Genomic DNA, 22,327 nt, shown 5'->3' with positions numbered 1-22,327 from the left:
AAGGAGGAATAGGAGATAATACTTGAGAAAAAGGCATTAGCCTAAAAAGCTAAAATACAGTGTAAAGAACTGAGTCAGAGGGTCTCCACTGACTATTTGTGTGGCCTTGGACAGACAAAATCACTTCACCTGTCTGAGCCTCATTTTTGTCATCTGTAAAATGGAGGAATTGGACTAGATAAGCTAATGTCCCTTCCATGTCTATGTCCACAATAGATTATGTTCTGTATTAATAGAGGGAATACATACCCTGACGAGTTCAAAGACATACTGAAAGGAATTCCCATGCAAATACTTATATAGGTTGCTCGACATGAAGTGAGACCTTGGTTCAAATTCTGCCTCTCACATTTCCTAGGTATATGGCCACGGGTTAAGTCCCTTTATTTGTCTGTGCCTCAGTTTCCTCTTCTCTGAAATTGGGGTAATAATAACTATAGAACCTGTTTTACAGTTATTGTAATGCTCAAATTAGGTACCTAATTTAAGCCACACCTAAGCTAGAGTTTTATTCCAGTGTGAGGTACAGTAAGAAAGACAGTTTGACTGGATTGTAGAGTGTATGTGAAGGTGAATAATGTGTAATTCATCTGGAAAGATGGATAGGGCCAAGCTGTGACAGCAGGATTTAGGTGCCAGACATAGAAGTTTATATTTGTGCTTGGAGGTTATAGAGAGCTACTGGAGTTCAATGTGGGGGCAATGGTGACATCACTCCCAGTTTAGGAAATTGCTTTGATAGCTGTGTGGAGAATGGACTGGAATGGGGAGAAATTGGAGTGAGGTAGGGAGACCGGGTGGGAGGCTACTGTCATTATTTAAGCCAAAAGTTATGAAGGCCCAAGCTTAGGTTGTGGCTGTGTGAGAAAGAAGAATGCATGGCAATTGATTGGGGGGGGGGGGGTGTTGGGGGTGAGATTTCTCAGAACTTCCAAGTTTCCAATGATTTTAAAGATCAGATTGCAGAGGGTAAGAAGTCCATGGAGACTACTTTGTAGTATGAAGAGAAGAGGGTTAAAATGCTGAGAATCGAGAGGTTGAGACCCAGGTCATGAGACCTTCCAGGGTTCCTGCATCTTGAAAGAAATGGGCTTATCAGGATTGGAAGAAAGAGGTAGCTGATAGCCAAGGAGTTCTCTTTGATTGTTCTTCTTATCTCTTTAAAGTTACTTTACGTCCAGGTGAAGTAGAAATCTGGGGTCAGGATCCAGGGAGCATCTCTAATGTTACAACTTAAGTTATTGCTACAGAAAATAACTGCAGAGAGGCTGTGCAGAGAATGGAAGAGGCACACTCCAAGTTAGGGAGACCTAGGGGAGGAAAGTCTGGGGGTGGCTGCATAATCTTATCCCACCCGATCTTCTCTTTGGTCAGGGAATGAAAACTGGAGACATCAGTACTGGAATAATGTGCAACCAAGTGAATTAATTTAATAATTTTGCAATGTACTAGTACAGCATCTGACACATCATTGAAGCTCAGTAAATGTCCAATGAATGAATGAATTCCCCAAGGAAACCTTAGTACTTTTAGATCTTAAAAAAAAACACAGTTTAATGACTTGGAGGGAAAAATCTTATATTGATCCCTAAGGAACACCAGGAAGTGTTTCTGATTTTTGCTTTATGGGAGGACATGGACATGAGTCATACAATATGGGCAGGAATGGATGGGCTGTGATTTCCATTCTTTGAGGAAGAGGAGGAGTAGGAGTAGTGGTGTTGGTAGTGAAGATGATGGTGATGATGGTGATGGTAACAACAGGTAGCATTTATATAATACTTTAAAGGTTTGCATAGAGTGCTTTACAAATATTTCATTTCATCTTCACATCTACCTTGTGAGGTAGGTGCTTTTATCCTCATTTTACCGATGGAGAAACTGAGGCAGGCAGTGGTGAAATGATTTGGTCAGGGTCACATATCTAGTAAGTGTCTGAGACTGGATTTGTACTAAAGTCTTTCTGACTGTAGGCCCAGTACTCTTATCTACTGTGCCATCTGGCTGCCTAAGGGTGTATCCACATTGAATATTATCTATTCATTGGAGTGGAGATGAAATAATTACCTGATTTGGTCTCATTTCTATGGCAGAGAAACTTCTATAGTCTGAAACAGAGGGTTATATTTGTGAATGTGAATATGTATGTTTTTCTGTAAATAAAGCAGCAGGGGGAGTCATCCATGGGTGACAGGAACCAGATTGAAATATAACTGGGAAATGCTTAATAAAATAAATAAAAATATAATACAACATAATGTTAATTTGTGGTTTTCAGCATTTATTAGGTCTGTACAAGATTTACAAGAAGGTGTTCTGTTGTAGGTCACTTTGGCACTTCTTGGGTGAAGCACTATTGTACATACCAGCGGGAATCCAAAAGGATCACCATGGTGCCCTTTGACCAGAAATCAGGAGGAAAGGGGGTGAGTCTGTTTGTTTTTAAATCATATTAGCTCTCTAGAGGTGGTGTTTAGTTGGCCACCATGGCCATGAAGTTGATCCCTATGTAGGTTACTTAGCTTACCCTATTCCGTGGCCAACTCAACCCTGTACCCTTTGCCAAAAGGATATTGGAAGGCAGAGCAACATTTCCATGCCTGGACAAGCAAGTTAAAGCACATGCCTCCGTAGTCATTTTCTTGCATAAAGGACAGCATTATTTTTTGCCTCAGTAGAATGTATTTGCTTGAAAATCTCTGTGAGGTTAATCACAAAGGATTTCAGGTGAATAAACTTACATTGTTCCCTCTTTAATTGTGCATCTTTTCTATTTTTTTTTTCCTTTTGCTTTCAGAGAAACAACTTTTTTTTTTTCTTCAGCCTGGGGGCTAGGGGTTGAAGGGTGGGGGATTGAGGTGGTCGTGGTGGTGGTGAGGTGGTGGGGTAGGAATTAAATTCCTATATTACTCTGTCCAAAAATGTACGTCTTATTCTCTAAAACAAAAGAGGGTGACACTCATTATCTTTGGTACTCTGGAATTGTGTTTGGCCATTGCATTGATCAGTATTCTTAACTCTTTCAAAGTTGTTAAAATAGGCACATTAATGCACCTTTGGTAGAGCAGACTTTTTTGGGGGGGGGCAGTGGTGAGGTGATTTCCTTTAGATTTGATCTCATTTCTTTTAACCTTATACCTGTAGTTTTGGGTGGGTTGTGAGACTTAACTGATAATCAGCTTCTCACCATGGATGGAATGGGTGTTCACTATAGACTATAGCAATAAAATTCTGTGCATAACTTTTTTATGGAGCTTGAGCAGATAATTCATTTAGCAGGCAGAGAAGTAACAAAAGTCTGTCTTAGGCAATTCTCCCAAAAAAAAAAAAAGTGAAACTCTTGTGGGCTGTTTGGGGATGGTGCTAGGTAACACAAAGGTGAGGTGTGTTCTCTAACTAAAGTGTGGCAAAAGAACAAAAGACAAAACTTGGTTTGGAGATATGAATGTAGAAAGATTTAGATGGGTCGAGAGAGGGGAACCAAGGAGGCTTTAGAGCTCTGTGATGCTAGTAGTGGGTTAGGGAATTACTACATGGTACAGAAAGCATGTAGACCAAGTGAAAGAAGCTTTGACTTGCTGCAAATGAGATGAGGAAGAGTAATAGTGGTGATGGTAGGAATTTATAAGAAGAAAGGAAGGATTAATTAAGTGCCAGGCACTGTGCTAAGCACTTGGCAAATATCTTGTTTGATCTTCACAACAACCCTGAGAGGTAGCTACTGATATAACCCTCATTTTACAGTTGAGAAAATGGAAGTAGGTAGAGATTAAGTGACTTACCCAGGGTCACACAACTAGTATGTGTCTGAGGCTGCATTTGAACTTAGGTCTTCCTGACTCCAGGCTCTACACTCTTCCACTGTACTACCTATCTGCTTAGACAAACCATTTAGAAGGATAGACCTTGCATAAAGTTTGAGTTACAGATTGTGCAAAACAAGAGGGTGAGAAGGAAGCTTGCCTAGTTGGAGCAATTGGAGTACACCATGGGGCAGTTAAGTTAGTAATAGTCATGAGCTCTTATGGGATCAGCTGGTAAAGAGACCACCAGTATGTGAAGGTCAGGCAGATTCAGGGTACATGAGAGGATAGGCTTTTGAGAAGAGGATGATGAGGCTAGATGTCCTCTGAAAGTAGACAGTTTTGGCGACTGCTTTTAAGGCAGCTTAAAGAGGCCAAAACATAGGGTCTGAATAATATGTGAGCCAAACGAGACTGGGATTTGGAGGGATGAAATAAAATCTATGAGAAGTGAATCCATGTACAGTTCTGTTTGTTGATTTATTTTTCCTTGGGATCTAATGGGCAACCCCCATTAGTCCATCTGATATATAGTATAATTCCCCCACAGAGAGGAAAGCCAGTAACAGTGTATATTTTATGTAATGGTTCTTGTGAGCCCCTCAGTGATAAACTGGTTTAATGAAAGAGTATGTTGAGGAGCCATTTATGGCCTATTTCCTTTGGAATTCTTGCTTTTTTCTACATCTCTGCTTATCCCAGCCCTCTGTTTATCGTTATGTACTTTTCCTCATTTATCATCCATTTATGGCAGAAGAAAATGTCTGTCTCTTTCATTGATCTTCTCTCCATTTCTTAGCTAAGAATTTCTTAAAATGTCAATTTCTTCTGACTCTGCCAGTCTTTTTTAGCTCTCAGTAGTTGAACAGATCACCTCTATGGCACTCCCCTGATTTGGTGCGTTCATCCTTAGCTCCCGTCCTCCACCCACATTATGTGCCATTTTTAGTTCTCCTATTTTCTTCCATTTCACAGGAATGTACCAAATGAGCCTGGAAAGTGGGAACTGTTCCTTGTCCATTGAGCTGCAACCTGCTCAGACATTCAGCTCACTTACTAAATCTTTTCCTTTAGAACCCAGGAAACTCTCTGTGGGAGGAGGAGGTATTTTCAGAGCCATTTGAAGAATTGCTAAGGACTCATTAAAAACCTTTGGGAGGAAAAGATTGGGTTTGAGCTTTACCTAATTCCATGTTCATAAATTCAATCGAAGAATTAATATCAGGTCATAAAAAAAGCAAAAATCAAAAGAGATCAAGAGAAAAGAAGGTTTGCAGATAGGAGCTGTCTTTTGAGCTGCCTTTTTCCTGACCCTTCTCTTTGAGTGATGATCCTTCCACAAGGTATCAAGAAATAGGTTTTTAAATTTTATCTTACCTTGAGTATAGTTTGTCAAGACTTTTTATGTTCTATCAGCAAGTTAGGCAAGTGTGTGGTTTTTTTTCTTTCCTGTTTTGACACCCAACCCTACTCTGTCCCTGAAAGCTGTCTGTCCAATTTTTCCTTTCTTTGCTGTTATCTGTGCTACATACATTCTCTGTCAATCCATTATAAAATTGATTTTCAGCATTTATTTCCATATGTACAGGACTCCTTCTCTGGTGCAGTGACCATTTCTTAACACATGGGCATTGTGTGACTCGTATAACGTATAATGGTTTTCATTTGTGGTCAAAGCGACTTGGATAAAATGGATAGAATAAGAAGATGACACTGGGGTTGTTTGTTTCTAGTGCATAGCACAGAGTAGGTGCTTAATAATAAGTGTTGATTGATTGATTGATCTGACTCTTTTGGTTTTTAGTTTTTAAAAATGAAAGCTTATTCTTTTTTACCACTCAAGGTCATAATGAAAGTTAGCAAATCAATATTTATAAACTGCAGTGAGATCTAGAATTTCTGGGTGCTAGAACTAACATACAATTTCATAAATATCGAGCTAGAAGGGACCCGAAATTATCCTGTTTAAACTCTACATTTTACAGCTGAAGAAACTGAGGCCAGATTGGTTTGGTGCCTTGCCTAAACTCATTGAGTAGAAAAGCTGAGACTTGAACCCAGGTCCTTTGATGTCAGACCCACTGCACTGTGGCCTTTCCAGTATCCTCTTGATATTAAATTCCCAGTGAAAAATTATTCCCTGTCATTTCATTGAGAGGCAGCAAGGTACAGTGGAAAGAGTGTTGGATTTGGAGCCGAAGGACCTGGGTTCAAATCCCACCTCTGCCATTTATTACTGAAGGGCATATCACTTAACTTTTCTAGTGTTAATCAATTTGTTAGTTGAGGGGGTTGGACTAGTTGACCTTTTAGATTCCTTCTAGCTCTAAGCCTCCATCATTCTCTATCATTCCAGCCCATAATTAAGGTTCCAAAGGAGGTACCTTTGACTTGAATTTTAATTAGACATAGTCACTTCCACAGAAGATCTTTTGATCATTCATTTACTAATGTTTGCATGAATGTATTTGCAAATTAAGATCAAAAGAGTGTTTAGGTTTCTGTGTAGTGTTTATTTTAGAGAAGATGAGAGGTGGGCCCAAGATCTCCATCTCATTTCATGTTCCTTATGTTTCTCATTAGGGAGAAGATGAATCAGTCATTCTCAAATCATGCACACGACGGAAAACAGACTCAATTGAAAAGAGGTTTTGCTTTGATGTGGAAGCCATAGATAGGTGAGTAGTTGTCTTCTCTTTCTGAGGTCCAATAACTTAATGTTTCAATTGTAGTTTCCATGTAGTCAAAATCTGCAAAGTCTCTCCCTACCTGTCCTCCACACATCGGTCCTCATTCACCCCTCTTTTCCTTTTACCTTCATCCATTTCTTTGACCTCCTTTTGCTTCCCATTCCTTCTCTTCCTTCTTCCCTTTCCTCCATAACCTCCCTTTGTCTCTTTTCCTTTTCTCTCTTCTCCCTCCCTCCATTTTTCTACCTTCTCCTTCCTTTATTCTTCCCTTTCCCCTTTTCCCCTCCCTTCTCCCTCTTCCCCCATTTCTTTCTTACCTCTCCCTTCCTTTTTTCTCTTTCACTTTTCCTTTTTTCTTCCATTTCTCTCTCTTTTCCTTTCCTCTTTTTTCTTCCTTTCTCTTTCCTCTCCCCCATCACCTCTTTCCTTTCTCCCTTTTTCCTCTTCCCATTTCCTTCTCTTTTCCCCATCTTTCCTTTTCCCTCCTTTACTTTTCCCCCTTCTCTCCCCTCCCCCCGCCTGCTATCCTAATCCAATTTGGAACAGCCTATGTACAACTTAGCAGCCTCTATAAAACCATCCAACTTCCCCTCACGTGTCAGGCTTAACCACTAGACGTTTCCCCTCCCCTGCTTTGAGGTTCTGTTCTCTGGTATGCATTTTACTCATCTACATGCTCAGAACAGACATTTAAAGAGAAGTGACCTGATTTTCTTGGCATGATTAGACCAAATGTTTGTGGTTTTAGACTTGTTAATATAAGAAAGAAGACATGGGGAAAGAATCGGACAATTCCTGGGTGTGAAACCAGGTTGTCTGAATCAGTCACAAGAGCTTTATGTGAAAGACATCTTACTAGTGTGCCACGTGCCACCGATAAAGCAAAGGGAAGAGACCAAACCACTTGTGGATTCTCAGACCCTGTATTGAGAAACTTGGTGTATTCCTCAAACTGAAGATTCCTTCCTTAAGCCACACCATTCCATCTTCTTAAGTTAATCTTGACAGCATTCCAATTCCTTAGGACGCTTTCCTTGGCAACTGTTAATTCTTTCAAGAAATCCCATGTGTTGAGTTTATTTCAGCTTCCTCTAGATTTTTCAGCATGGAGATCCTCAACTATCGAGGGGACTTCTCTCATAGTAGTCATACTTGTACCAGAGATTGTCTTATTTATTTATTATTGCTTATTATTTATACTTGCTGCTCTTGAAAGGCTCTGCCCCTTGGCCAGGCAACACGTGTAGCCTGCTGGCTTCTTTACATATTTTGCCAACCTTTCCCAGTTCTAGAGAGTCCTTGAAACTGAAGGAAGATTGGAGTCTGTTCCTGAGTATGCTTGCAGATTTTGATATGCCTTTCTTTTCCATGCTTTGTAGTGTGACACCTTGCCACTAATGTCACATAATTATCAGCCTGCTTTTTCTACTCAGCATGTCAAACTAACATTTGCACTTAAGACTGTCTTACACATTCCTTAAATGTGTTATGATTAAAGATGAAGAAGAAAAGTCACTGCTTTTTGTAAAATGTAAGAAGTCTTTCTAGTAATGTGGGGGGGTTTGTTTGTTTGATGGAGAGTGATAGGGCCAGAAAGTCTCCCTAAGGTCCAAGAGCATTTGATTCTTCTTGCCTTGAAGCAGGTTCTAAGTGATGGTTCTTTTTAATATTTAATTGTAGATAACTTTGTTTATTCTGAGCATGGCATTCAGAATGGTTAATGTTGGAGTTTTTAAATAAGGTCCTCCTCACATGGTGTTTCTTAGCCTGACCAGTGTTGATGGTGTATTAGTTTGACCAGATGTTTGATCTAGGTCAGATCTATCAGTTCTCCTTGTGATTATTTGCATGGCTTTGCCCTCTGGCTCTTGAATGGGATGGAAGCCAATTCAAAGATTCAGTTCTGAGAAGAATCACTGTGTTCACTGTGTCTTCAAAAGTTGCCACGGCTTGTGGGGAGTTGTTTTTTAGGTAATTAAAACTCTCTGTGGCGCCTCTCATTTCCACCCTTGCCAATGCTTCCTAGCACCTTCTCCCCTTCCTGAGTACTTACAAGACCCACAAAAGCTTAGAATGTCCCAATTATAGACCAAGAGAAAATGTGTTGAATTGAATGAATATCCTGGAGCGGGTCCGGGAAATCTATTTTCTTCTCTCACCTCTTTTAGCAGGTCATGGCAGTGTCTTTCAATAGTCACTCAGAATGAGACTCCCTGTGTCCCCTTCTATTAAAGAAGAGGGAATTGTAGAATTCTGTGACAGATATCTCCAAGTATCCTATATTTGTCTGTGTGGTTTTTTTTTTTCCTCCTTCTGCCTGCCCTGTATATTTTTGTAGTTTCCTCACATATTAGGAAGGGGCTAGGAAGCAAAAGACATTCCATTTGCAGTTGTCACTGGCAACTCTGGGTCCCTTTATCTTGTAAGAATCTAGTTCTTTCCCCCCAAGATGCAGTTCAGCAAGAAGGAGATGAAAGCTGCTTTTGTCTTCCACTAGCCGCTTGCCTATAACCCCTGGACTTATCCTCAGAGATTTCTGACCAAGTCCCTTTTTATGTGTAGGATTTGATAGGAGGAGTTATGTAGCTTAAGAAGCTAGAGTAAAGAGAGAGCAGTAAAAGGAGAAAATAAGAAGGGATAGCTGTTGTAAACAACACCTTAGAGAGCCAAAATGATCACGAGGGTGCATTGATTGTGTAAGGTACTAGCCATAATATGTTGCATTAAGATTTTACCAAGTGATCTTTACATCATGGGTGGTTGTTGGGAAAGCTTTTTGTGTATTTTCATAGCGCCGTGATAGAAATGTGAATTGTGGCTAAATTTCACGTGCTGAACTTAGACATCTGTTCTGGTTGACGTCAGGGTTTCTAGTTTAAATGCTGTTCTCTTTTGACTTTGAGGATCATGGGGGATTTAAAGGTGGTCTGAACTGGTTCATTTTACAAGTGAGGAAACTGAGGTACAGACAAAGAGTTTAAGTGACTTGCCCAAGATCACCTAGGTGTCATAATAACAGAGCCAGCATTCAAAACTCGACCTTCTGACTCCAAGACTAGTACTCTTTCTACTAACCAATATTGTCCTGTTTATTCTGATAAGTTCTGTCAAACTTATCAGACTCAAGACTACAAGGCTTCAGGAGAGTGTTGGTCCATCCAGAGAAGAAAGCAAGTTATAAAGTTATTTACTGGATTCTCAAGAGTATCTTAGAATATTATATTCATCCTTCTTGTATCTTAAGTGGAGGTAGGGCTTGGGAAAGGGGCCCAAATTTGTGTTAATTTTACTCTCTCCATGTGGAGAAGAGTGATACAGTTTCTGGAGGAAAATTCCACTGCTAGGAATAGAAAACTCTGTGTGTGTGATGAAAAAGGTAAAATTTTTTAAATGCTTTAGAAAGATATTTAAGTGGAAGGTGCCACTCTTGAATGTATATCCATTCTGGAATTATCATTTTGTGTTCATTCTAAGGATTACAAAGTCAAGGACAATCACCTTTCCGTTGAAATCCTTTCAGTTTTACGTTATGACATGATAGAAAGGGCACTGAGCTGGGTTTGGCTTTTTCCTCTTGCATTTTGTAACTTTGGATAAGTCCTTCTATTTTTAGTGCTAAATTTGCATCCAGATGGATCAAGTTAGTAGAGGAGAATGGCGTGGTTAGGAAAAAAATGGAGAGGGGAAAAGTAATTATGTTGATCAATTATCTACCTTATACTGCACTGTAATATATTGCGGGCAATTCTATTAGTCTTTACTCCTTGGACCAAAAGAAGAGAACTAGTCATTTTGTTTCCATTGTCTAGAAACTAGAACAGGAGAGGGAATTGTAAGATAGGGAGATAAGGTGGACTGACTTCATGGCAGGAGTGAGGGATGCCAGGTGGACAGCCAGACGGCATCACTGCTACCTTTGTGATGTGGGGATGGGAGTGGGGGAGTTGAGGAAGGGCTTCTGCTCTTTGGGTGGACTTACTGGGTCAAACTCTGTGGGAAGCACATGAACAAGAGTTGAGAGAGGCAGGTGGGAATAGGTTGCTCTTTGCCTCGTTGGAGTGGACTCCCAAATTGATGAGATTGCAGATTTTTTTGAATATCTGAGGTGAGAAAATAGACACTAAGATCTTTCTGGTTCCGGGCAAGAGAAATATTGTGGGTTCTGGGTTCAGCTGTGCTTAACTTCTCTCCAACGGTACGTTTTTGAGGGTGCTTTTTTCACCATTGGTAAGTGGTTTGTCTTCTTTGTGGTTACCGTTTAGTCCCACACCCTTCCCTTTCTTCAAACAATGCCTGGAGAGTCCAGTGGAAGAAGTGGGGAAAGCGGGGAAAGTGTCTCATGTTAGACAGTCTGACTTACTGCCTAATGGAAAAGTCTTTTCTGTAACATCCCTGAAATCCAGCCTCTGTTTCAGAAGGAACTTACTTACAGATTGCTTTAACGTCAGCTTGTAACCCCTTTAAAAAAAACAACCTTCTCTTTTGAGTATGAACTCATTCAACATGTGTGAACGTCCCAAAATATATATATGAACAAAAAAAGATCATCTACTATTTGTTAGTTTTCCCATGTAGATGGTTAGGTCTGCCATTATAGATCTGGCCATCTTTGCATCTCTAGAGCCTAACCTTCTTTTCTTGTGGACTGGACCTCTAATTTCATTGTTATATTAATGTGGAAATTTCCTTTACCGCTATAGATTGGCACCTATTCATGGTCTTATGGTCTCAGAGAGCTGCCTAATACTTTGAGCGATTAAATGACTTGCCCATATATAGTGCCAGTATATGACAGAAGTGGGACTTGAACCCAGGTTTTCCTGACCCATTTAATCAGCATTTATATATGACCTTAATGTATGCCTGAGAGACTTCTTGTTTAAGCAACCATTAAGGCTGTTCTGTTCTATTGGGTCAAATGCTTCTAAACTTATTCTTTTGTAATCAGCAAGCAGACAGGACAAGGTAGGATATTTTCAGACAGTTGTTTGAATATAAGGATGTGGTCTGTCTACTCTAGAGAATAATTTGCATGTCTAATCAGCTGTCAAATCTTACCCTTGCTACATCCTTACTGCATTTCTCAGTTTCATGCCCTTCACTCCCATAGCTACCAACCTAGTTTAGTTACCTGTCGCCTGGACTATATCATAGGACTCATAGGAGTCCTCCTGTGGAATAGGTCTTCTAGCCTCAAGTCTCTCCTTACTTTAATCTACCCTCCACAATTGCCAATGACTTTTTTGTTTGTTTGTTTTTTGCTGGGCAATGGAATTAAGTGACTTGCCCAGGGTCTCACAGCTAGTAAGTGTCAGATGTCTGAAGCCGGATTTGAACTCAGGTCCTTCTGACTCCAGGGCTGGTGCTTTATCCACAGCACCACCTAGCTGCCCCTGCCACTGACTTTTTCAAAGAACATGTCTAGTCTGACCATTATTACCCTAGTCACTAAATTCCCTTTTACCCTTAGAATGAAATATAAAGCTATGTGTTTGGCATTTAAGATCCAATTTACTTTCCCTGTCTAATGTCTCATTACTTCCCTCCATGCACAGTCCAGCCCAATTGGTTTTATTTTGCTTCATACACAATAGTCATCTCCTTCCTCCATACATTTGCACTGGCTGTCCTCCATACCTGGAATGCATTCTTTCCTCACTTCCACTTCTCAGAATCCCAGTTTGCCTTTAAAGTCTTAACCCAAGTCTCACTTTCTATAGGAAGCCTTTTCTCATCTCTTCAGTCCCTCTTCTGTATATATGTATCATGACTTCCCCTTCTAGACTGTAAGCTTCTTGAGGGCAGGAACTCTATTGTACTTTTGTCCTTGTATCCCCAGTGCCTTCCATACACACAATGTCTGGCACATTGCAGAAATTAATAAATTTTTGCTGATTAAGAGACATTTATTGTTCTTTTGATCACTTTTTGGGTACAATCACATTGTCATTGGTGGAAAAAACAACATTTTCTTTTATCTCCTGAGATAACTTCTAAAATTATCTTTGGTGTGTTCGAGGTTGTGTTACCCCCAGCATGGATTTCTAAGGTATGTGCTTGGTCTGATCCAGCTTTTCTTCCTGACTGCCACCTTAAATACCAATTTAGATTCCTCCTATTAGGGGCCAAATGTGTTAGTTCTGTTGCTGCTGATGAAAATGGATTGTTATGCAAGTCTTGACAACATTTTAACATTTTCAATCTACTTGATGGCTTCCTGCCAATTTGTCAATATCCCTCTTAAAATGTGGCATCTAGAACAGAACATCATACCCCAGATGTAGTCTTGTAGTCTGGGTAATGCAAATATTATAGTGGAACTCTAACCTCACTTGATCTTCTCTCTCTCTAGCCTGAGATAACAATTTTTTTTTGACAAACATGTCACTCAAAACTTTGTTATTCTTTTTCGTAACTTAAAGGGAAGTATTCATCTTGCCAGTAATGTGTTGCTAACCCATGTCTTCAATTCCTTTTGTGTTTCTCCAAAAGCACCTAGCACAGTCCTGAACAGCTGGGCTCTCAATAACTTCATGGTTATTCAGAATTGGATTTAGTATTTTCTGTGATTGCATCCATCAACCTAGTTTTCTTACCTGTCACCTGGGCTATATTTTGAAGAACTGGTCTCCTGTGGAATAGGTCTGCCAGCCTCAACTATCTCCACGCAGTGAGCTTAGTGGTTTTTCTAAACCACATTTCCAGTGTTTAATTATTCCTCTGTTCACTAAACTTCAGTGACCATTACCTCCAGACACAGATAAGCCCTCTGTGTGGCAGTTAAGGCCCTTCTCTATTTAGAGAGATATAGACTGTCAGGACTGGAAAGGCCCTTAAAGGCTATTTAGTTTAGCAGGCACACTGCCCTGCAGGGGTACTCATCCCCCAGTTTTAGAGATGGAGAAACTGAAGACCAGATTAAATACTTCACTGAGATCACATGCATAAATTTTTTTTTAAGGCAATTGGGGTTAAGTGACTTGGCCAAGGTCACACAGCTACTAAGTGTTTGGTCTGAGGCTGGATTTGAACTCAGGTCCTCCTGACTTCAGGGCCGTGCTCTGTCACACATGCATAAAATTTGAATCCAGGTCTCCTGACTACACTTTGATTGGCCTTTACTCCATCACATTGTCTTATGTTCCTTGGCCTAGTATAAGACAAAGCTGGAGTCCAGAATTCTGACCACCACACCCCTACCCCTATACCTCGTTGCTTCAACACAAAAACCTTTATGAACAAAAAGGCTCTTCTCACTAAAATAAACCTTTAGTAGTAATGGCACTTCAGTTCCTGTTCTTCACTTAATACATTGCCTCCACATGTATCTGCTTTTGTTTTGCATAATTCACTCACTATTTAGTATCTTATGGGAATAATGAGCATAATGTTGAGAAAATATTTGTTTAAGCTAAAGAATCAGGGGTGTAGCCCTCAGACAGCCTTACTGAATTTGTTTATTTTTAAGAAATTTCTCACAGATGTAAGTGACACATGGGCATTTTCTCCCATGTGTTTCAGGAGGGGCCACCAAAGCCATATGGAAAATAATAGAAATGGAGAGCTCCTTTTTGATATATGGGCACAGCACAGTCTCCTGTGTGTGGTGTTTATGGGAGAGGAGAAGGAAGCAATTTGAGCGCTCTGCTTTCTTTCTATTGGGCTGAATGGTTCTGACAGAATTCTGTACTTGAGGAAGAGCTAGAAGGAAAAGGCAGACATCTGTATGCTGCAAACTAGGCACTAAGGACTGGTATATCAGAGGAAGACGGGGAAAGGATGGAGAGATAGATATTGGCAACTGTCTGAGTGTAGAATTTCCCATATCATTTTATTCTAATAGTTCTGACAGTTGGAACATTCACCACTAGTGTTTTCTGTCCCTTAGAATTTGGCTTTTTATGAAGCCAAACACACGAATCTTTCTGTATGCCCGAACTTTCTCCCTTTGTGTTGAATCCTTTATGGTATTCTCTTTAAGACACCTTGAAACTCAGGTTTCATCTCCAACTCAAGTTAAGTAGGGTAAATGAAGAACTGTGTATCTGTCTTCTTTGTTTCTTGCCTATTTCTTCCTTTCCCTGGTTAGCCTCACTTTTGTCCCTACTCATCCCCAAACTACAACAAAAAAAAGATTTATAATCATTTTCTGAGATGTTTTTCTTCTTTGGCCTGTCCATAGCTATCCTTGACTCTGTCTAAATAGCTGTTGTGTATATGTGGACCACTATCTCAAGCTGGTGCAATGTATAGAGCGCTGAGCCTTAAGCCAGGAAGATCTGAGTTCAAATGTGGCCTCAGACATTTACTAGCGGTGTGAGTCTGGACAAGTCACTTAACCACTATTTGATATGTTTTATCTGTAAAGTGGAGGTGATAACAGCACCTCCCTCCCAGTATTATTGTGATGATCAAATGAGATAATTATTGTAAAGCACTTAACATAGTGCCTGACATATAGTAAGTTCTTAATAATAATTATTAGTAGTATTAGTATCATTATTATTCTTTCTGCTTCTCTTCTGTTAGTATTTTGTATATGAACAGAATATATTTTGTGTATATATATTTTGTTTTATATGTATATTCTAAACTAACAGAATATATTTTGTGTAGATATATTTTGTTTTGTTATGTATATAACTTCTATGTAAACAGAATACATTTTGTCTATATATTTTTTATGTATATATTTTCTATATAAACAATAGATTTTGTGTCTGTGTATGTATGTATGTGTAGATACTAGTTGTGTGTGTGTGTGTATTTTTGTTTGTTTGATTTATTTTTGCCAAAGCCTGAACCAGGCTCACTCTTTCTTGGGAGCTTATAATAAGCTTGATTTCTGCTTTAATTCAGGATAATTCCTCCCTCCAAAAATCTTCCCCAAATCTGCCTTAAGTAGTTTACATTTCTTTTTCTTCCTAGGTTGTCTTTTCCCCTATGTCTAGAAAGGCTTACTCAAGCTATTTCATCTCACCTTTCCATTACATTGGTTCTACTCTCACATTGTTTCAGTGTGGGAACCTTCCTTTTTGGAAACCGTACGCCAGTTCAGCTTCATTTATAACTTAAGAGTCTTCTAACGTTTCCTGGGGCACTTGGAGATTGAGTTAGCTATAAAATTAGTATATGTCAGATGGAGCCCTTGGACGCTGGTCTTCCTAACTCCAAGGCTAGACCTCTATCAATCATTCAAGACTGTTTCTCACTTTCATTGTTTTTAAATAGAGTTTCAGTGTGACTAGCATACTTTACCTTCCTACTTAACTACACATCTTACCCTTCATTAAAACAACTTCCTGAGTCTTGCCTCTTTTATGAAAACTTTACTAACCAGAGAAGAGGAAATGATTTTTCACTGACACAACATATCTTAACCCTCATACTTATGGCTTTGCCTTATCTCTATTTTATACCTAATTTTTTGTTCCTGCAAAAATTTATGTCTTGATTTATTGGCAGGTCAGTGGTCTGTAATACATGCTTCTGTTCAGAAGTGACTGATTAAGTGATTTGTCCAAGCTCAGGCATGTAGTGACAGGTCTAAGATTTAAACCTATTGTCTCAAATTCCAAATCTCCAACTTCTGTGCTCTTTCCACTGTACCACAGTGCATTAAAAAACACACACACACACACACACACACACACAAAACCACCTAAAAAACGACAACAACAACAAATCTGTTTATGATCATGAGTAACTACTCACATATCAAGGACAGCCAGAACTCATATTGTAGTATAGTTAATGTTTATTAAGTGCCTGCTAGGTATAAAGACACTTTACCAGATGCTGAGGGTGTAAAGGGAAGAAAAAAAAGCAGTTCCTTTCCTCAAGAAGCTTACAAGTTGAGCTGACAGTTTTGCCACTGTCTGCATAATCAGTATTACGATAGACTAGGGATTCTTAGTCTTTTTTTGTGTCATGGACTCCTTTCCAGAATAATGTCGTTAAATGTAAAAAATAAAACAGAATCACAGAGGAAATCGATTATTTTGAAGTACAAAAAAACAAGTTCATAGGCCCTTAGGTTAAGGGCCCCTGAAAGACTGGCTAAAAGTGTGGGGAGTGAAATACAGTCTGAAGCTTGTGGGGGAAAAATGTGGAATGAAGATCTTTCCTGGTTCTGCTAGTCCTGTCTATGGCCTTATTTCAAATCTGTTGATTTGCCTCATTCAGTTCTGCATTTAGAAGAAATCAGGAGCAGCTTTCTGAAAGAGAGAATGTTATCTGTCCCAAGGCAGGCGAACTTTATCATATAACAGAGCTTGAGACTTCATTATCCTGATTTTGAACATTAGCTTCTGCAGACACTTAATGGATGTCATGACTTTTTCTAGTGCTGTCTGGAATTTCTTTTCCTTTATATTCATGATTCTTCAGGCTTCTAAATGGGCAGTGAGGACATGCACACAAAATACATAAAGGACATTATGAGAAAAATTCTTATCTATATAAGCTGTGGTATATAGATGGATGTCACATCAAAAACTGGTATTGGTACCCACACCTATGAAATCACAGTTCTGAATCAAAAGGAAAAAAGAAAGCCCATCCTAAAACAGCAGTAACAACAGAAATTAATGAATGTAAATGAGCTAAAGTTTAAAAAGTTAAAGTTTGGGGCAATAGATGGTGCAGTAGGTAGAGTACTGGGAAGGCTCACCTTCTGAGTTCAAATCTGGCCTCAAGACACTTACTAGCTGTGTGACCCTGGTCAAGTCACTTAACCCTGTTTTCTTCAATTCCCTCATCTGTAAAATGAGCTGGAGAAGAAAATGGGGAACCACTGCAGTATGTTTGCCAAGAAAACCCTAAATGGGGTCATACAACATCGAATACGACTGAAAATGAATGAACAATACCAACAAAATGTAAAAGTCAAAGAGACAGGAGAAGGCATTATTGTAGCCAACATCCCCCTCCCACCTTTGTGAACTTGACCAAGTTACTCAGCCTCCTTTTGCTTTCCTATCAGATGAGGGTTTTATACCAGACTTGGTCCCTCCCGCTTTAAATCTCTTGTCCAGTCTTGGAGGCCAGTCTTGTCCTACAAGCAGTGTTAGGAGATTATTTATCCTCTAGGTGGCAGTTTTGTATGTGTATTTGAAGCTCTTGCAGGGTCAGACTGAGAAGAAATTGTCTTCTATGCTTTGCAATTTGAGAAACAGTGATGCATGGTTTACTGGGGAAGAAATCTACTGTGGGCACTATTGTTTACAGAAAAAAAATGCTCCAAAAATGAGTCATTCTTTCTCTAGAATTTCCTTTTGTTCCCCGTGAAGGGTGGTTTTGCATCCACTTACCTGAAAAACCACATGTGATCAGTCAGTAAAGCTCCTATTTGAATATAGCATTTTACCTTAAAGCTCCTATTTGAATATAGCATTTTACCTTGTTTTCCAGTAGCTCGAACACTGAGTCTCCTGCTCTATTCGGTCCTGTCCTGAAAGTTTTGTATTCTAGTAAAGGGAAAAAAAAACCAGCTAAAATCATAACAAGTCCATTCTTGTGCCCCCCCCAGCCCCCCAAATAAACCATTGCAGCTTTTACGTGAGAAATGTGGAGAAAATCAGTTGTCTTATTAAATAGGCAGAAAGAAGTATGTGGATTATTGGGCAGAGAATTTTCCCCCTGGGTTGTGTGCTTTTATCTCTGACAACAGATGAACCATTTTTTCCTGGTTCTAAACTTCCCATCCCCCGCCCTCCTCTTTTTTTGTTTGGAATAATATTTGATTTTTCTTCCTTCCGGTTGGACTTTACCACTTGACTCCAATCCATTGACATTTAGGAAAGGAAATGGCCTTTTCCTTCCTTAGAGAGGGTGTTATGGAGACCCAACTCCCATGGACTTTTAGGAGAGGAATCTTGTACTTTTTGAATTGCTCCTGGACAGTCTTCTTTCTAAAATGAGCCAGTGATCCAATGTGAGGGGAATGCCTAAACTTTTCTTTGGTTTCATTAACAAGAATTTGGCAAGAAGTTTTCAAGTGAGAGCTCTGGGAAGCTCTTATTTTGTTCCTAGTTGAGGGAATGAGAAAAGGGGTATGGGCACTGGGGGCGTTGATAGTAGGGTTGCTCTCATGCATATGTATTTCCATGGTTAATTCCATGTTAACAAACACTGTAGGTTTTTTTTTTTAAATGAGGTGAGCACTACTGTTAAATAGACTGATGATTATTATTAAGATTTATGGAACACTTTAAAATATCCAGACTGCTTTCTTTGCAGCAATCTTGTATATATAGGTAGTATATACGTTGTATCTGAAACAGTTTTCTAAAAAGAGAAGAAATAGCATCTGCAACTCTTGGCTGGTGATCTTAATATTGATCACTAGCACTGATTAGTCAATTGGATGATTTCTGACCACTCAGAAAGGGAAACAGTGATTGATATGATCCAGGATAGGTTTGTTAAGTACAAATCCTGTACAGTTAGCCTTGTTTCTTCCTTCCCCCATTATGTGACTAAATATCATAAAACTAGTTTTTGTAAAGTTCAGTTTTTTCTTATGCTGTATTAATAGATATGAAGGAGAAAGATGTGGAGTGGGTGATTAATTAGATTCAGAAATAGTTGGACGCAAAGGTGGTAATTAATGGACTGTCAACTTAAAGGAGGTCTCCATTCGAGGGCCACAGGTCTCTGTCCATGGCCATTTTTCTATTCAATGGTGATTCATAGAATCATATATTTAGAGCTTGAAAAGGCCCTTAGAAATCATCTAGTCCAGCTCCCTCGTTTAACAGATGAAGAAATATTTTATCATTGACTTGATGAAGGCAGATCAAATTCATCAAATCAAATTTATCAAGTTTATCAAATTTGTATCATCTACAAATTTGATAAGAATAATTTATTTGTTGTATAACAGCCTCGTAATCCAGGAAGCTCATGATAAGCTAGGATTATGTATCAGATCTCATAAGACCCTAATTTCTTTGATATATATAAAAAGTACTATACCTAGGTTTATAAAGTGAGTTCCACAAATAGAGGAAGGAGATATATGGCTAAAAAGCATTTTGGGTATGAAAAAGGTAGACTGGGAATGAGTCAATATATTGTGCAAAGGGCAAAAAAAAATATTGTAGAGGGGATTTATGTTTTTATTTTTTTCTCTTTATTTTTGTTACGTTTTGCATTCCAAACTGTCTCTCTCTTTCCCTCCCTGCCCACCTTGTGCTTGAGAAGGCTACCATTTGATGCAGATTTATAAGTATATGTAAAACCATGCTATGCACGCTTCTATTTATCAGTTTTTTCCTAGAAGGCATGTAAAACCACGTCATCAGAGGATTGGTTGGGGATAATGGGGTGTTTAGAGAAGAGAATGAATGAAAACACATTTATTAAGATGTGCAAAGCACTGAGACAATAGAGACACAAGGCAGTCCTGCCCTCCAGGAGCTTATATTCTGAAGAAGAAGACAACACACATAGAGGTTTGGGTTTTAGGGTAGATAGAAAGCCCATGAAATTTCTAGGGTACAGAAGCATCTTCTCTAACATTAAATCCATTGATGAAACCATACTCTTTTCTGGTTTTTCAGTGTTTATGGCTTTTGAGGAGGTAGGAGCTGCAGCACCTTCCCAATCTGTTGTCATGTCCTTTCTCTGCAAAGGTTGTTCTCCAGGATTAAAGTACCTGTGAGGGTGTACAGACTGTAATCAGGATCTGTAGTTGGGAGTTTTTTTTGGGGGGGGTCATTGCTGTTCCCAGGGCTCTTAGACTTGCCTTCCCATTGGAAGCAGTTGGTAGGTAATTGGTATTGGTGGTGGTATGGATGGTAGCCCCTTTCCCCCAAGAGTACCTTACCCTCAGTTATGGCAGCTGGAGCCTGGTTAGAAGTAGGACCCTTGGTCTAGGTGGTAGAGGGAAGAATGATAGCATTGCTGTTCTAAGAAGACTTAGTAGTGAGGGGGAGGAACATGATTGTTTTCAAACATTTGAAGGCTTGTCATGTCAAAGAGGAATTACATTTTGTCCCTCCTGGCTGCTGAATTACAGCCAGTGAATTGGTGTTACAGGAAGGCAGATTTTAATTCAGCAGAAGGAAGAAATCCCTAATTTTTAGAGTTGTTCCAAAATGGAACAAATCATTTCGAGCGTAGTGGGTTTCCCCTCATTGTAGATCGTGGGATTGTTGATGTAGAGCTGATAGAAATTTCAGAGCTCATCTAACCAAACCTTCTCATTTTAAGTATGAGGAAACTGAAGCCCTAAGAAGTTAAACTCCTTGGCCAAGTCACAGAGGTAGTAAATGTCAGACATGAATTTGGAACCCACCTCTTCAAGTGGAAGTTAGATAAGAACATTTAAAATCAAATCTTTCATTTTATTTTATTTTTCAGTAGATAAAATTTTCTTCCCCTCCCAAACCCTTTTCCACCTAATTTGAAAGGAAAACAAAACAAAACAAAATCTTTGTAGCAACTGTGCATAATCATGCAAAACAAATTCCCACGTGTCCCTGTTCAGAAATTTATGTCTCATTCAACTCCTTGGATCTATCACCCCTGTCATAAGTTCTTTGAAATCATGGTTGATCTTTGCCTTGGTCACAGATCTTAAGTCTCCACCACTCGTGGGGTACTGTGATTGTTTGTCTTTTTTGTCTTTCCCCAGCTGATTTAAGATTTCTTATTTTGAGGTTCTGGTGATTTTTTAAAAAGTTTCTGACACGTTACGGGATCCTTCCTCTTGGCAACCAGAAGAGACATTACAGTTCTGTTATTTTGCTCAATTTGAAATGGAACACTTGAGAAGAATTCTGTTTGGCTGACAGTGTTCACTCATTAGACGTGTGGAATAGTATTATTTCTAGGGATTGTGTGTTTTTTAAAGTGCTTTTCTTCCTTAGAATTCAACGTCTCCTCCCCCCACGTAGTCTATGTTAGATTAGGAATCATCTATTTCTCTCTTCATTCAGATAAGATTTTTTTTCAGATAGTAAATAGCAATTTTTTCTCCCAGAAGAAGGAGGAAGAGAGTGGGTTGGTCACCTTTTTTTTTTCTGGTATAAAGAAGCTGGTGTCAGGACAGATTGAATGTGCATATGCATCTCATCACATAGCTATGTACTCATGGTTATTTAGGCTCATTATCTTTTGTCCCCAAACCCAGCATTAATATTGCCTTCCATTGCCCTAGTTCCTGAGTATTTGGGAGGCCAAAGTAACTATGATGTCACTGTTGTCTAAGCTGTGCTGTTAGCAAAGGAAGAATGCTTGCAGGTACAGTCTGTATCAGGGGTGGGGCACCTTTGGCCTCTGGGCCGCATGTGGCCTTCTAAGCCCTTGGGTGCTGCCTTTTGACTGAGGCCAAGTTTTACAGAACAAATTCTTGGCCGCATGTTCCCCACCCCTGGTCTATATATTATACCTATCTCACTGATTTTGTGTGTGTATGCTGTGTATATATACTGTGTTGATACCACTGGTTGTGGGTACTGTGTGTGTGTGTACGTATATGCATACATATCACACACACGCGCACACACACAGTACTCATCTCACTGACTTTGCTTCAAACAGTGTTGCAGTTCTTGTGTATGACTAGTCATCCTTTAAGAAAGTGAAAGAGACCATTCTTGGTTCTTTTGTTCTGTCTCTGAATTTTTTACATCTCTGTCTTGTACCAGTTCTTTAATCATGGCCAATGCTAAAATCTCAATTTTAGTGGTTATAAGAATTTATTTAATTCATGAAGTACCAAATCATTGGGCCACCTTTACTTAGGGGCTGGCTCTCAGAGCACTGTAAGGAATCTGTATTTCCACTTGTGCATTAGAAATGCAAGATAGACACCTGTTGTTGCTA

General features: G+C 39.4%; 1 protein-coding gene across 1 annotated transcript in view; it reads left to right on the top strand.

Moving 5' to 3' along the window:
• ARHGAP26 (Rho GTPase activating protein 26) overlaps positions 1 to 22,327 on the top strand; it is a 516,697-nt gene that overhangs the window by 177,328 nt on the left and 317,042 nt on the right. Inside the window, exons 9-10 of the mRNA XM_027841739.1 lie at positions 2,326 to 2,426; positions 6,387 to 6,481. Coding sequence (XP_027697540.1) covers positions 2,326 to 2,426; positions 6,387 to 6,481 — 196 coding nt within the window. The remainder of the gene's footprint in view (positions 1 to 2,325; positions 2,427 to 6,386; positions 6,482 to 22,327) is intronic.

This window comes from Vombatus ursinus, unplaced genomic scaffold (genome assembly GCF_900497805.2).
Source record: "Vombatus ursinus unplaced genomic scaffold, bare-nosed wombat genome assembly UNPS02014863.1, whole genome shotgun sequence".
NCBI classification, from domain to species: domain Eukaryota; kingdom Metazoa; phylum Chordata; class Mammalia; order Diprotodontia; family Vombatidae; genus Vombatus; species Vombatus ursinus.
Note: the sequence above shows the minus strand (reverse complement) of the source record. Positions and strands in the feature narration are given on the sequence as shown.